The sequence below is a fragment of the Syngnathus typhle genome, linkage group LG3 (genome assembly GCF_033458585.1).
Source record: "Syngnathus typhle isolate RoL2023-S1 ecotype Sweden linkage group LG3, RoL_Styp_1.0, whole genome shotgun sequence".
Taxonomy (NCBI): domain Eukaryota; kingdom Metazoa; phylum Chordata; class Actinopteri; order Syngnathiformes; family Syngnathidae; genus Syngnathus; species Syngnathus typhle.
In genome coordinates this window covers 22,765,702-22,783,286 of record NC_083740.1, presented here as the reverse complement: position 1 = coordinate 22,783,286, position 17,585 = coordinate 22,765,702, and the positions used below count along the sequence as shown (strand labels likewise).

Here is a 17,585-nt window from a genome sequence, read left to right as displayed (position 1 = left end):
AAACATTACCGCTTGTCACACACTCCCAAGAAATCAAAAACGACCAAAAGATGCTCCGAAAATTATCATCCGATTCATCAATAGGAAACATAAAGTGGATCTTCTGAAGCAATGGAGGAAACTACAGGGAACGGGTGTTTACCTAAATGAGCACCTCACTAAGAAGAATGCTGAGATAGCCTGGAACGCACGCAAACTGAAGAAGGAAAACAAGATTCTCGCAACGTGGGTCAGAAATTGCAAGGTATGGATTAAAACGAACGGAGCAACACCAGAAGATGTCAAAACTCTCGTTGTGAGTGAACTGGAGGAACTGAAGAAATATGGCCTGGTGGTGGGGGAACCTAACATCTACAATGGCTGAATTGATGACCATTATCTGGTACCTATGGACCCTCCGGACGAGAATGGTGGATTACAGCGGAGTACAATATGGCAAACAGAGACTGGCAGGGAGGACATCCATCTCAGGTAGACAGTTCCCTCACACCCTTCATGCCATCTAGTGACATTCTCGCAAATGCAGGAATTTCTGTCCCACCAAATCTAGACTCTTTATTACTTAATTCATTTGATCTAGAGCAGTGCTTCTCAATTATTTTCTGTTACGGCCCCCCTAGCAAGAAGAAAACTATTCGCGCCCCCCCCTCCCCACCGTGACTATCCTAACTTGTCTTGTAAGTCGTAAAATGTTGCACTGTCGCAAACGTCACAGAAGTAACAATGAGAGCGCCACTGCCCCCTGCTGGGAAAATGCGCAATTACACTTTATTCTAGTACTGCCAAAAAAAAAGCCTATTCCCCAGGGTCACACGCGCCCCCCCAGGTATAGCACCGCGCCCCCCAAGGGGGGCGCGCCCCACTATTTGAGAAGCACTGATCTAGAGAATGCTAATGCTGGTATCTATGAGTCCTTCTTTAACCCAGATACTAATTATACTCCCCTAAAATCTGTTAAATTGTCATGTGAATATTTTTCTGAAGAAATGTTTAACAAATTGTGCAATATTCCTCCTGGCCACTGCCAAACAAATGTATTCTCCACTGTCCACTTCAATATACGGAGTATCTCTAAAAATCATGATGGTCTAAAAACCTATTTATCAACCTTAACACATTCCTTTTCAGTAATAGCTCTTACTGAAACCTGGATGATTGATAATACATCTAGCTACCCTCTCTCTCACTACACTCCTATACACTCTTGCAGACCAAACAAGCAAGGTGGAGGAGTCTCACTGTATGTAATTGACAACTTCAAATTCTCACCCAGAAAGGATCTAAGTGTTAACTTTGATATGACTGTAGCAGAATCTGTGTTTATAGAACTCTCATCTTGCTCACTTACAAACAACAAAAATGTGATAATTGGATGTATATATAGACCACCAGATTCTGATAAAATGACCTTCAATGAAGCCCTCGACTCTACTCTAGAAATCATAAACAAAGAAAACAAATTATGTGTCCTACTTGGTGACTATAATATTAATTTGCTTGAAACTAAGCAGTCACATACAGCAGACTTCCTCAATATATTATATTCCAGTAACTTTTTCCCTCTTATTAACAAACCCTCCAGGATCACAAGCTCAACGGCCACTCTCATTGACAACATTTTATTTAATTCTCTAGACTACAAGATAACATCTGGCCTGTTGATCTGTGATGTATCTGATCATCTTCCTGTCTTCCATTTCATCCACAGTGATAGTGGTCCGAAAATCAAAAGTCATATTGGTGATCAAATCAAATTCCGTAAATTTACTGAGGAAAACATGGTATCCTTTGTATCTATCATCAGTTCTGTATCATGGAATGAGGTTATTCTGTTGCAAGATGTCAACAAAGCCTATCACTCCTTTCAAACAATACTCACAAATGCATTAGAGTCCTCATTTCCTTTCATTTCTAGTCGCAAAAATAACTCTAAGGGGAAACCTTGGATAACGAATGAACTTAAAAAATCCTCACGTAAAAAGAATAAACTATATAGAAAATCTATTGCAAATCCCACCCCTATAAATATAGAAACATACAAGAAATATAAAAATAATTTTACAGTATTATTAAGGAAAACCAAACAAACTTACTATGCTGATAAATTTACACAAGCCTCTGGTGACATCAAAACAACATGGAATCTTATCAACCATTTATTACATCGCAAAAAACCTAACACATCTACCCCAAGTGAGATGTTGGGGAAGAATGGAGCCCATTCTAACTGTTGAGAGATGCTCCCAATTATACATTTTCTATTGTATGTTTTGTCATATGTTTAAATAGTGTTATTTTCTTATGATAGTATCTTGATTATTGTATGATTGAAACCACCTGTGATGACCCGTTAAGTGGGCGTGTTTAATAAAAAGCCTTCCTGCATGCTGCACAGTTGGGTCCCTACAAGCCAACGCCGCAGTAGTCGCAGTGAATGGTGTCCAACGGAGTTGATCGGCCTCCTCGTCTTTCTTTATTTTATTCCACCGAGTTTGCTGTGATTGGATTCCTCGCATGTACCTGCTGCTGTATGGCTACTCTGCCAACAGGTTATGGGCCCAGGTAAATCCAACACCGCATGTTCCCACCGACGTACTGGTGATGATAGCACGCTGTGAGCACCATGAGCGGACGGGCTGCAGAGAGGAACAGTTTTTCTAGCCGCTGGTCGCGGTTAATGTTCGACGGTGATGAAAAGAATTACGAATTATGGGAGGCAAAGTTTTTGGGCCACCTGCGATTGCAGGATTTGAAAGACGTTATCTTAAACGAGCCCACAACCGAGGAAGAAGACGAACTACAGCAAGACGCTGGAAAGAATGAGGAAGCGTATGCAGAACTCATTCAGTTTTTGGATGACAAAAGTTTGTCGCTGGTGATGCGCGATGCTGCAGATGACGGGCGAGGGGCCCTACAGATCCTAAGAAACTACTATCAAGGCAAAGGCAAGCCACGCATCATAAGTCTCTACACAGAACTGACATCACTACAGAAGTCTGAGAGTGAAAGTGTGACCGAGTATGTGATCCGGGCAGAGACCGCAATCACAGCGCTGAGAAATGCCGGTGAGACATTAAGTGATGGACTATTGGTAGCAATGGTGTTAAAAGGTCTGCCGGAGTCCTTTAAACCATTTGCAATCCATGTCACACAACGTGATGAAACGATGCAGTTCTCTGAATTCAAAACAAAGATGCGCAGTTACGAGGACACAGAGAAGATGCGGGCTGAAGCGGATGATAACGTGATGAACGTACGGCAGAGGAGAGCGAGACCTGACAGACCAACTGACAGAGGAGCCGAGAGGAGCGCCGCGGAGGTGGTGTGCTTCAAGTGCGGCCTGAAGGGCCACATGGCCAGAGCCTGCCGGCGTAAACTGTGGTGCAGTCATTGCAAGAGCAGCACACACCGGGACGCGACCTGCAGGCGGAAGCAGCGCGTCAACCGGGACGACGCACGGAGGGTCCACGGGGAGACTGAAGACCAGGACCGAGACGAGTACTTCTTCCGAGTGAGCGAGGGGGCAGCAAGAGTCGACGTGAGAGGCCTGATGGTTGACTGCGGGGCTACCTCGCACATCATCACAGACCTGGCAAAATTCAAGCGGTTTGATGACGGGTTCCAGGCCGAGACACACTGCGTGGAGCTGGCGGACGGCACGCGGTGCATGGGCGTCGCGGAGCGCCGAGGTGATGCAGAAGTCTGCCTGATCGACAGCACAGGTAGACACCTGAACGCAACGCTGAGGCAGGCGCTGTACATCCCATCCTACCCACAAGACATCCTATCCGTGAAAGCAGCTACGGCCAGGGGAGCCACTGTGGTCTTCAAGGAGGAGAAGAACGTCCTCATCTACCAAGACGGTACGAAATTCCCCATCCACGTACGTGATAGACTATATTATTTGCATACAGTACATGATGATGATGATTGTGATCATGATCAGTGTAAAGGATGTCATGATATTCAGACGTGGCATGAGATACTGGGACACTGCAACTATAAAGACATTCAGAAATTACAAAATGTTGTTGATGGCATGAAAATTAAGGGGTCAATAAGCAAACCTCAACATTGTGAAGTGTGTACTAAAGGAAAGTTTTTCCAAACCAGGAACAAAGATCCTGATGTGAGGACTAAGACCCCTCTAGAACTAGTTCACACAGATTTGGCAGGGCCAATCCATCCAGAATCTAAAGAGGGTTACAGATATGCAGTTTCATTTACTGATGATTTTTCCAGCACTGTTTTTGTGTATTTCTTAAAGAACAAAAGTGACACTGTTCAAGCTACAGAAAGGTTTCTGGCTGATGTAGCCCCATATGGCAAAGTAAAATGTATCCGATCTGATAATGGTACTGAATTTACAAGTAAATATTACCAGACTTTGCTCACTAAAAACGTGATTAAACATCAGACATCAGCACCGTACTCTCCTCATCAAAATGGTACTGCTGAGCGCAATTGGCGAACACTTTTTGACATGGCAAGGTGTATGCTCATTGATAGTGGTTTGCCAAAACAACTATGGACCTATGCAGTCCAAACTGCTGCTGTGATCCGGAACAGGTGTTTTAACAAAAGAACAGGGCAGACAGCCATTCAGATGTTGACAGGAAGAAGACCAAATTTGTCTAGGATGCAGAGGTTTGGTTCAGAGTGTTATGCCTATAAACAAGACAAGAGAAAGCTTGATCCAAGGTGTGAAAAATGTGTTTTTATTGGGTATGATAAAACCAGTCCTGCATACATTGTGTATTCCCCTGTCAGTAAGAAAGTGCAAAAGCACAGATTGGTAAAGTTTGTGGCAAAATCAGGTGTAGAACAACAAACACAGACTAATGTCACAGATGAGGATGATGACTTTGTAAAAACCAAACCAAGAAGTCCAAATCTTGTGTTCGGAGAACAAAAACCTGAAGTCAGCCACCACCAACCACAACAAGAAAGAGCTGAGATCAAACGTGAGCCTGATGGTAGCCGTTACCCTACCAGAGAGAGAAGGCAGCCAGACAGATACACAGATTGTAATGTGTCCAAATATGTGTCTGATGATGAAGAGACTGATCAAGTCCAGAGTAACATTGATTACTGTTATCGCGTAATGTTTAACATACCTGTGTCATTTTCAGGAGCTGTAGCCTCAGATAAGGCAAAAGAGTGGGTTAAAGCCATGGATGAGGAAATGCATTCACTTAAAGAAAACAACACATTTACCCTGACCAATTTGCCAGAGGGCAAGAAAGCAGTGGGGGGTAGATGGGTGTATGCCATTAAAACAGATGTTGATGGATCTGAGAAGTACAAGGCCCGATATGTTGCTAAGGGATATAGCCAGAAGATGGGTGTGGATTATGGGGAGACATTTCCTCCTACAGCTAATATGACCAAGCCTGCAACAAAATTTAAGTTGGCAAAATTTGCTGGATTTATGTTTGGGTCTAACTAAAAGAAAATGGACTTGTTTTCTGACTAAAATGTCAAGGTACTCTTTTCTTTAGGTTTATAATGTGAGAGCAAGTGGGGGTGTTGAGAGATGCTCCCAATTATACATTTTCTATTGTATGTTTTGTCATATGTTTAAATAGTGTTATTTTCTTATGATAGTATCTTGATTATTGTATGATTGAAACCACCTGTGATGACCCGTTAAGTGGGCGTGTTTAATAAAAAGCCTTCCTGCATGCTGCACAGTTGGGTCCCTACAAGCCAACGCCGCAGTAGTCGCAGTGAATGGTGTCCAACGGAGTTGATCGGCCTCCTCGTCTTTCTTTATTTTATTCCACCGAGTTTGCTGTGATTGGATTCCTCGCATGTACCTGCTGCTGTATGGCTACTCTGCCAACACTAACCCAATAGATATTTCTAATGGCTTTAATGATTTCTTTATAAATGTTGGCGCTACATTGGCATCTAGCTTCTCAACCTCTGATACAAGCCCCTGTTGCCTAATTACAGGGCAGTTTCCTTCACTCTCTATTCTTGACCCCCCTAGTGTTGAGGAAGTTTACAGCATCGTCATGAGCTTAAAAAACACGGCCCCTGGCCATGACGAGATCAGAAGCATACTTATTAAGAAAATCATCCATTCAATAAAAATTCCACTGACACACATTTTCTCCTTATCATTAAAGTTTGGCATTGTACCCCAAGAACTAAAAATTGCGAAAGTCATTCCTATTTTCAAAGCTGGTGAGACAAATGAATATGGTAATTATCGACCTATATCCATTCTTCCATGCTTTTCCAAGATTCTAGAAAAAATGGTTTATTCAAGATTGGCAAAGCACCTAGAAACAAACAATATTCTCTATAAACATCAATATGGTTTCCGCAAAAAATTCTCTACTGAGCATGCACTGCTTCAGCTTGTCAACCATATCTCAACAGCTCTTGACAATAAGAATTTCGCTCTTGGTGTCTTCCTAGATTTAAGTAAAGCATTTGATACCGTCGACCATAAGATCCTTATCGCTAAGCTAGAGAGATATGGAGTGAACAATTCTGCCCTGAAATGGTTCACAAACTATCTCGCTAACAGAGAACAATATGTATATATAAATGGTTCTTCTTCGAACAGATCGAAAATACTATCTGGGGTCCCGCAGGGCTCAATATTGGGTCCTCTATTATTTTTGGTGTACATAAATGATTTCTCCATGTCTTGTTCAAATTTTCTCCCTTTGCTATTTGCGGACGATACTAATCTTATTGCCACCCACGATGATTTTAATTTCCTCATTGCAAGTGTAAATACTGAATTGCACGCTGTTACAAAATGGTTCAAAATAAATAAGTTGTCACTCAATATAAAAAAATGTAACTTCATGATCTTCTGCAATATAAATAAATCTTACCCCAAAGAACAGACCAAAATTTACATAAACAATAACGAAATCCATCAAGTTGCTAGCACCAAATTCTTAGGAGTTATAATAGACAAACAATTAAACTGGTCTGAACACATTGATTTGGTTTGCAAAAGATCTATGAAAATGCTAGGTATTTTACGAAAAGTTTGTCCCTTGGTCCATCCTTCTGCTCATCTCACTCTGTATTATAGCTTCCTGTTTCCTTTTCTTAATTACTGCAACACAGTCTGGGCAGCCACATATCCAACATACCTCAACAAATTACTCATCATACAAAAAAAGTTCCTAAGAATGATCTCTTTCTCGAATAGATATGAACCAACGGCACCGCTGTTTAAAAATTATTCACTATTGCCAATTGATAAAGTAAACATTCATCAAACCTGTCTACTCATCCACAAATATATATATAGGATACACTGTCTTCCAGCCACCTTTTATAATTTCTTCACATTTGTATCTGATCTTCATTCTTATCCAACAAGACAGAGGGACAATCTCCACCCACCTTCCTGTCGAACATCACGCCATCAATATAATATCTCCTTTAGAGGGCCCTCATTCTGGAATGAGCTACCAATCCACATCCGATCCATATCTTCACATGCTGCTTTTAGAAAGCAGCTGAAAGACCACCTTCTCTACTCATGATCCTACCAGTACCATAATTACTCCACCGCACTAAGCTGATTCATACTAAGAACACCAACTTAAACCACAATTTATACTCTGATTCTTCCTTGTTTTTATTATTTTCTGCTTGCAGTTTCTTCTGTCCCCTCTAAGCTACTCCTACCTGGTGTCTCTTTGATTGTTTCAACATCGCTATGTGACTAGTTTGTTCTCTTGTTTCTCATTTTGTATAGTGTATTTGTTTATGTATATATGCATACACATTCGTACTATGTATGCATGTATAAATATGACGAATTAATATATAGCTTGTTATGCTTTTGTTTGGTTACTTGTGTGTGTGTATGCATGTATATGTAGGTGTATGTGTGTATGTATATGTGTATATATATGTAGGTGTGTGTGTGTGTGTGTGTGTGTGTGTATATATGTATGTAGGTGTATGTGTGTGTGTGTGTATATGTGTATATGGGTATGTATGTATATATATGGGTATGTATGTATGGGTATGTATGTGTGTATGTGTATGTGTGTATATGTATATATATGTATATGTATGTGTATGTATGTATGTATATATGTGTGTATGTATGTGTATATGTGTATATATATATATATATATATATATATATATATATATATGTATATGTGTATTTTTTTTTAAAACACTTGAATGACATTTGACGACACAGCACTTTGTTTGTTTTTGCACTTTGTTTGTACTGGAGTGGAGCTCTTTACAAGCCCTAGGCTTCGTCTCCCTCCTTGCACTGTTATTGCTATAATAATATGTGCTAAACAATAAACTAAACTAAAACTAAACTAGGCATTAAAGGAGCGTGCACCAGTTTCTGCCCATAAACAAATTGCTCGCTTTTTTATTTTTCCTTCCTATCTTAACAAAATCGGTTTTGTTTTGCGGTGCAAATCAGATAGACTACAGATAAATAAATTCTTTAGTGCACCTATATTAGCGAATTTCTTCCTTTTAACACATAACACAACACACAGACAACACAAAAACAGCAGAGACACAGCTCACAAACAATACCAACAAACAACGCTGCGCAAACGCCATCCTCTTTTTTGACGTTTTGGTTGTACTTTTTCCTTTATTTTTTTCTTTCTTTCCTCAGTGCCTTTTATTCTTCGTGCAACTATTGTCACACCTTCCCTAGGCATCACCCTGCTTCAATATCACTTGCTACCACGCACTCAGCACACCCCTGGAGTGGGTACGACCCTACTCTGCGCGCAGCCACAGCAAGGGAAGCAAGGGGGGGGGGGGGGGGGCTGGCATTTTCATACTGATTTATCCCAGCCTGGCCAGTACTGGGACAATCAATGCCGTCGTCCCCCACCCGCGCCAACCCAGCAAACAGCTACCCGCAGAGTCCAGAGCTCCACACCTACATCAGTCTCCCCCACAATCAAATTACAATATCAATCACCACAGGAGCCAGCTCCTACACCCTTTTCACACCACAATATTACACTCCCCCCTCTACAGTCCAGTCTAAGTGGAGACAATGGAAGGCAGGAAGGCACAGGTGAGACACCGAAGGAGCAAGCCCCTGCAGCCCTCCCACAAACGAATTACAACAAACAACAAAAGCACAAATCACTTATGTCTGTTTGGGAGGATCACAACAGCCAAACGTTACAAATGACAAACCACAAGACGCAGGTCTTGGAACCACATTGACGACCGCCAAACGCAAATGCCGGGTCAAGGACTGTTCTTCGTCTGTTCCTTGCAACTCTTGTCAAAAGCAACCTTTATTTTTCTTTTGTTTGTATTTGTTTCTTTTTTTTTCTTTTCTTTCCTTTCTAGCATCTAACTTACTCAAAATCATTCTTCCTTCAAAGTCGCTCAACTACTTGTCCATAGCAGTCTCCAACAACTTCAACCATTCAACCTGTATTTTCCCTTCAGTCGGGCATTCAGTCATCAATGCTCATTTGCATCTCACACACAGCCTCCAAAAAGGAGTCTTTCTATCACATTGGTCCCAATTCATCCAAGCTCTCCACACAACATTCATAAACCATTTTCAACTCAAGATTCCTAATAGAACAATCCACCAATCCAAAAAAAAACCTCAACACACAAAAAAAAACTGCTTGCAAATTAATCAGAATTTTCTCCTTGTTTTCAAATTCAAAGAACTCAATCTCTCAGATTTAGCTTGCATATAGAAGTTTGTATAATCGTACAACAGAACCAATCAATAATTTCCAGTAAATGTAGCATACAATGTCTCTGTATTAGCATGAGCGGTCAAAAAGGGGGGGGGAAGCTTGACATGTTGAAAATGTGGCTTTTCCTCTGCCTCTTCCTCCACCCTTTGATTGGTATTGTTTTACACGACGACACTCTTTTGACCAGTGTCCACGTTTCCCACAGTTCCAACAGTTGTCAGAACCTGATGGGGGTTTTGAATTATATGGCAGCTTGCGACCTTGTTGGTCTCTAACTCTTCCTCTGCCCCTTTGGGAACTTCGGAAGAAGACCGTTGTATCTTCATCTAGATCAGTGGTCACCAAACTACGGCCCGGATACCTCGGATCTCACATAAGAATTGCCACAACACTAGTTGCACTAGCAAACTTTAACAAAAAAGACAGCGGTGTCTACAAGCCTACTGGAACCTACAAAAGGATTATAAGGAAGGAACACAAGAACTTTAAGAGACTGCTCATATGTGTCAGAGAGATTCTGCTCTGACAACTGAGCTGAACTTTTATCTGTTAAGATTGTGCATGGCACAACAGAAAGTTAATGTTCCATGGCTTTTTTTTCTATGAAGAACCCAGAGAGAGTTATTTAGTTATTATTTATTTCCTGTTTTTTTTTTGTGAAGAACTCAGAGAGGGTTATTTAGTTATTATTTATTTCATTAATAGTGTTATTATTTGTTTCCTGACTTTTTTTCTGTAAAGAATCTGGAAAGGGTTATTAAATAACCGTTATTTGGTTATGTGTGGCTTTCTGGAAAACAATACATTTTTTAAGCTCCCCTACGTTTGTCACACTTTTTCTGTTACAAACTGACACCGGCCCCCCATCACACCGTTATGTGGCCCTCACAGTTAAAAGTTTGGGGACCCCTGATCTAGATCATTACCATCATCTAGATGAAATACATCAGAACATTTGCCTTTCTCAATCGTCACAACGCAAGCAGTGCCTGCTTCCACCAAGTGTTTCCTCACCCAGTTGCCTAAGTCGGGGGGTGAAACAGTGAGGAGCACATTTCTAAGACGTTGTTGATAAGCACTCTCAGCTGCATCATCGAATGGGATGCCACTGTGCACCCAGAATTATTTTCCAAATCTTAATTGAATGGTGGTCTCATCACTTTTTATCTTTCCATTTTTTGTCTCTTGAATTTGTTCTCTTCTCTCTTGTGAAGCTTTCAACCACATTCTAGCACAATTCAACTCTCTCTCTTTCCTTTTCTTTTTCTGTCCCTTTGTCATCCTATCTACACTCTCCTCCAAAACATCAACCACTATCTTCCACACTTCAACTTTCAACTTCCCTTCTACTCCATACTTTTTCTTTCACTTCGGCATGTATTGCATACAATTAAGACATTTACTCGCCATTAACTTCTCATCTTCTTCAAGAGCTAGAGATTTACCGTTCTTATTTCCCATCTTAATTTGGTATTTTAGGTTTATACAATTTTTAAAATTTTTTACATTTTGTCTTTCTTTGAGGATCCTCAATGCAGGTTTAAATTGACCTTTCAACAATTTACTAGCCTGTGTTATTCCCGTGGATCAATGCTAGAACTGCTATTTATTATTATTATTATTATTTATTATTATTATTTATTTATTTATCCTACCAGACACACTCTCAACCACACAACATTCATGCAAACAGCTTGGAACAACAGACAAAAAAAATAATCTACGCCCTTCTTCAATTAAGAAAAAGAAGCTCTGTTCTTTTTCTTAGCCCGTTCCTTCCACTGGGACTTGAACCCAAGCTGTTCTTTGGCCGGAAAAACGTACAAAGAAAAATCTACAGTCTTCTTTGATTAACCCAGTGCTTCTCAATTATTTCCTGTGACGCCCCCCCCTAGGAAGAAGAAAACATTTTGCGCCCCCCCCATGTTATTAACATTAAAGGAAAAACAAAAAATAAATAAAAAAGAAAGATCAACTTACAATAAAGAATAACTTTATTAATAACAGTGTTTTTTAGTCTGTAACAGAACAGATTCAAAGTGCTGCTGTAGAGCAAATACTCTTCCAGTGATCCCGCCACCCCCACCTACTGCAGTGGATGTGTAATTACCCTTTAATCTAATACAGCCAAAAGAAAAACATGTTCCCGCGCCCCCCTTGGTATCGCACTACGCCCCCCCAGGGGGGCCCGCCCCACTATTTGAGAAGCACTGGATTAACCCAAGCTATCTCCCGTGCACCTTTTACGCGTTTCACCACACAATTTTTAATTTACCTGACCCCTGGTCCGTTGCATTGCCGGAACCCGTCAATCCACCTCTGGCAGACGAAGGCAGACCTAAGATGCTGGCCCAGCGAAGAAATTCTCTTCCCAGGACTTTCTTTTCCAGGTCCCCCTAAAGGACGCTGGCTTGTCGACAATGCAGCACGTCCTCCTCCGTCAGCCAGATGGCGGGTATAAGGGTCCCGGGTTTCGGCACCAAAATGTTAGGGTGGTGCTCACTCTAACTTATTTTGCAAGAACCACACAGGAGTCAAGCAAGTCATTTTAGACACCTGCAGGCGGAGAGTTCACTCGTCGCTGTGCTTACAGCGATGGTCGAATGAAGTCTGACTCAGGCCTTTTCAGGTGCATATTTATTGAGAGAAACAGAGTGGGGTTGAAAATGGGGGTGTGGGAACACACAGGATGAGGTGAAGTCGGTCCCCTGCTGATCAAAGCATAGCAGGGGACCTTTTACGACGTTCTGTAAACAAAGCAACTTTGATTGCTTCCTCTGCAGCTAGTCAGTAAGTTGAAAAGATCTTAGCACTTTGGTCTACTACTTTTGTTAAGACAGGACAAGCTGGTTAAATTATTACAGGTTACATTCCAATATAATCATACGATAAAGATATTCTGCAAACCCTAACCGCTTGACACCTAAAGCAATCTTTGTGCTGGTAAGACTTGCAGAAATAACTGCTAGTCTACTCATCCGTCGGATCGACAGGAGATTCCATCCATCCATCACCTACTAGTAGTTTATCACTTCACATGTTACTTTCACACTAAACCCCATGAGGGCGCTGTAGGCCTGTGGAATAGTTGGAACTGCAACTGATGATGAGTCTGTCTCCATCCACTGACTTTCAGAGTCAACGGAGTTGTTTATAAGTGACGCAGAGGACCAAGATTTCGATGGATTTAATGATTTGGAGCGACACGGATGGTTAGATAAACTCGTTATTTATGTTATAGTTGTTAGGTATATAGTTTATATATAATTATATAGGCCTGTGGAATTAATTAGAACTGCAAATGATGATGAGTCTGAATCCATCCACTAACTTCCGGAGTCAGCGGAGTTGTTTATAATTCACACATAGGACGAATATTTCAATTGATTTAATGATTTGGAGTTACACAGATAGTTCGATAAACTTAATTATGTTACAGTTATTGGATATATAATTTATATATAGTTATATAGGCCTGTGGAATAATTGTAACTGCAACTGACGATGAGTCTGACTTCAGCGCCGCATGTACTTCCGGAGTCAGCAGCCACGTTGTTTATGAGTGACACAGAGGTTTTTTTTTCTGCTTTATTTTGTATTTTATGGCTGGTGCGATTTATACTCCGGACTGATTTATAGTCTGGAAAATACGGTATATACATTCTGAGCTTGTGTTTGTACATAATTCACGCAATCACGGAGGATTCAAGGGAGGCAACAACTGCTACATTCTTCCCTATTCCCATAACTTAATATGACCGCCATGATGTAAAAAAAAAAGATCAATATTCCATCCATACGACTGCATATGACAATATGCAATCCACAAAACAACTGCCACATTCTTACCGATTCCCATAACCTAATATGACCTCCATGAGGTAAAAAAAAGATCAATATTCCATCCATACAACTGCATGACAATCTGCATTCCACAAAATAACACCTGCCACATTCTTACCCATTCCGCTACCGAAGTCAAATTCCTTGTTTGGCACGCTCAAACATGGCGAATAAAAAACTCTTGAATAATCTAATATGGCCTCCATGATGTCATAAAATTATAGATATTCCATCTATACAACAACTGCAGATGACAATCTGTGACCTCTGTGACCTTTATGGTTATTAATCATAGGATGATTTCCGAGCTATGCCTTTGATTTGAATGTTTGCTGTATCATAATTTCTTCTCATGTGTACATTGATTTACCCAATATGTAAACACAAAAATACTTCCCTGTTTCAAATGAGAGCATCCCTAGGCAAAAGGACTTGGAGAAATGGACTCATCTGCATTTGTTATATATTCAAACACTCACAAGGCAGTGGAACCTTGGGAAATCGTTCACAGCAGCTGGAGAGGGATAGGCATGCTGGTGGTCGGCTACATTCAGGGTCCGTTGAGGATGTGGCGGATCTCACAGGGGCCACAGCCAGCGAGGAGGAGGGGTGAGGAAAGCACTGGTCAGCTACATTTGAAAACCGATGAGGATGAGGGCGTGAATCTCTTCACAGCTCGTGAGGAGGTGGGATGAGGCACACCAATGGTCGGCCACATTCCGGGTCCGATGAGGACGGCTGGGTTGGGTCTTTACCCACTGTGGCGAGCAGCTCTCCTCAAGGCTTTGAAAGCTTGAAACAGGGGCTACACGTTTAAGTGCGGGCGGTAGGTGCCGACTGGATTGGCGGGATTAATGGATTGGGCCGGTTGCGAGTCTGAATCGCCGTCATCCTGCGAGCTGATGTGTACCGCGTGCCGGGCTGCTATACATTAGTCATCTGAGTCGCCGTTACGGGAACTAGCAAGCACGCAGCATCCCTGGTTGACGACTGCAGCGGAGAAGGCGGACGTGGCTGGAGGGCATCCAGCAGAATGGGTGTGAGCGTACACTGCAACCATCTTTGGCAAATGGCAGATATTAGTTGTCGGCCTCACATCAAGGTGTGTTGACCCACGTCAGGGGTCACCACTGTGGCAGAAGTAGAAGCACATTGTAATGCCTTAACTTTGACTTCATGCAATGCAAATTATGATGTTTAGTCTGTCTCTTCAGTGTTTGCCACCCATCCACAGAGAATTTTGTGACAAAATATTTTTCGTGCAAGTTTCTCAATCTGTCATGCATTTACCGTTTTTTTCCGTGTATAATGCGCAAAATTTAACTAATTTATTGTCCTAAAATCTGGGGCGCGCATTATACATGGGTACAATTTTTTATTTTTTTTAAGAAAATCATGGTACAAAAAAACCAACAACAGGACTGACCGACAAAGACGTGGAAAAAAAAAGACAGGGTGACATTACCAAAGACAGGAACAGAAACCAAACAGACATCATGACAGTAACACATGCAATGATCCGACGGTGAGCGAGGGGCAGACAGGACTTAAATACAAAACACGTTACGTTGATTGAGGTGACACAGGAAGGGAGGGGCGACGCGAACAGAAACTATGGCAACCTAGACACATAGCAAAACTGGGGACGAGACATGACAAATCTCCCTCGAAATCAAACTTGAAATCACCTTTCTTCTTGTTTGTTGTCAATCGCGCATCGCATTCAGCCATCCTGCCCAACACACTTAGTCAGTAAAATTCATAATTGACGACACATCGTTTGATGCGATGGTGCAATCCTTGATGGTGTGTTATTGTCAAATATTGTTTGGTTTTTAATCTCCATCGCAAACCGGATATCATACGGAGGCCGCCATTACAGATGCGCAGAACGGATGCGCAAGACACGTCAGCTATATAAAGAGTGAGAAATCAGTTTTCTTCCCATTAGTTTCAATTCACAGTTTAATTAGCAGTTTCAATCAGCAAATAACAAAATGCGTATTACAGGTAATATTTTATTTCACAACACTTTGCCTTGTTCCTTTCTTCTCTGCTGTTCACTTCAAACACGCTCCATACGAACGCAATGCTCTCGTATCAGACGCTTGCCCGATCACCTGCTCGTTTGCTGTCACAATGTACCCTACACAAATCCGAAACATTTGTTGCGGCTCCGAGTCACGACGAGGGGCAAGTTTTGGTTTCCAAGGGTGTTTTTATTCCTCTTCAACGTCTCTCCCATACAGAGCCGCCTTTTTCACATGTCCGCACGTCACTTTCCTCTCTTTTCATCTGATCGCGGTGGTGCCTTTACTGAGAGAAATCAACGCCAACAAAAAAAAAATACATCCAGCCTAGTTAAGACCATACCAAAGACTATAAAAATGGGACCCATTTCCACCCTGCGTGTGTGACGATCATTGGGACTTTTAAAAAACAAAACAAAAAAAAACAAATTGGGTGCGTATTATACATGGGTACAGGCTATTTTCCAGCATCAACATGCCATTTTTAGGGTGCGTATTATACATGGGGGCGCATTATACACGGAGAAAAACAGTAATCATTTCTGTTACAACCAAATAATTTTCTTGTCTATTAAACTGATGAATTGCAATGATTTTTTAACTTGTGTTTTTCTGTAATCAGGGTTGAGTTAGACCAGATTGAACTGCTCAGACCAGATCGACGAGATGGAACTGCTCAGTTGGACTAGTACAGCTTTTTTTAGTCATCCTACTGCTCAACTTCCTCTGCCTCCCACCGCGTCAACCAATCAGCCAGAGTGACTGTTTCAGGCTCAGCAATTGTTCAGCTCTGAACGGATTTGCAGGTTCATTTTGAGATTCTGAGAAGACTATTTATTAACTTATGTTATGCTGACCTTAAAAACTGCTCGTAAAACTGAATTATTTGATATAAACAAGACCAAAATGGGACCAGGCTATTAAAAGATTTTTAAAAAATACAATCAATTGAACAGGCCCACGTGTATCAGCCTGTGGTTGGGAATGATGATACTTCCATTAATGCATATTAAAGTCATTCTCTGAAAGGGAAAAATGAACAAATGCTAATTCTCTTTTTATTGTTTATTTTTAAGTGTGAATATTCAAAGTTAATGATAATAAATGATAATCTGGTTTGAAATGCGAATTTCCTTATTCTACTTTTGTTAATGATATTGTTTATATTCTAGATACAGCATGTACATTATTATTAGTAGCCAGTGTAAGGCCATGTTGGACAAGGTTAAGAATAAGGTTAGTGACAAGGTCAATATTTCTCAAAAATATTTTGAAATTTATTTTCAAGGGCTTTACAATATAAGTGTTGGGCTTTTAATTTTTGTTTTACTCTATGGATTACATTTTGTTGATCTAAAAAAATGTGGGTTAATAGTTTGGTTGAATCTCTGCAGATTATAAACTGTTGTTTTATATCATCAAATTTTAATTTAACGATAAATTTGTAATAAAAATGCTAACTTGTTCTAATTATCTTGACCAGATGCCTTATTTATTTTACACTAATGCCTCTACAATTGAATCACTGAAAGAAGTTTTCCACAGTATCCATCTGAGAGTACTTCACTGTGATCTGCTCGGAAAAGGTGGGACATACAGTATAATACTTCCAAACTGATTGGGTGAACTGTGCACGGCTACCCAGATGCGTATGCGCACAAATATCTTTACAATCAAAATGAAGAAAACACCTCTCACCGTTCTTTCAAAGAGGAGTCTCAGTCTATGGGTAAATCTCCCAAAATAGAATTGCAAAGCTCATGTATTTGTCCACCGGTGTCAACATGTTTGGTTTGTTCATTTCCCCCAGCCTCGGCCCAATTTTGTCACGTGACCACACAATCAGCATCAACGATCAGCACCATGGTTTGCTCCATTCTTCCATGCACTCGTCTCACAGTGATTTCAGCACCCCGATCAGCCCCTTTCTTCCCCCTGAACGATCGATGGATTTAAGGATTTGTAGTGACAGATGATTTTATAAACGTGTTTAGTTATTTGAATA

At 41.0% G+C, this 17,585-nt stretch overlaps 1 protein-coding gene across 14 annotated transcripts in view; it reads left to right on the top strand.

Annotated features, from left to right (window-relative positions):
- Positions 1-16,961, top strand: part of LOC133152030 (palmitoyltransferase ZDHHC5-A-like) — a 240,863-nt gene extending 223,902 nt beyond the window's left edge. For all 14 annotated transcript variants that reach the window (XM_061275520.1, XM_061275519.1, XM_061275518.1 and 11 more), the window contains one exon: positions 16,203-16,961. In XM_061275520.1, the coding sequence (XP_061131504.1) occupies positions 16,203-16,269 (67 nt within the window). In that variant the 3' untranslated portion in view covers positions 16,270-16,961. The remainder of the gene's footprint in view (positions 1-16,202) is intronic.
- The last annotated feature ends 624 nt before the right edge of the window (positions 16,962-17,585 follow it).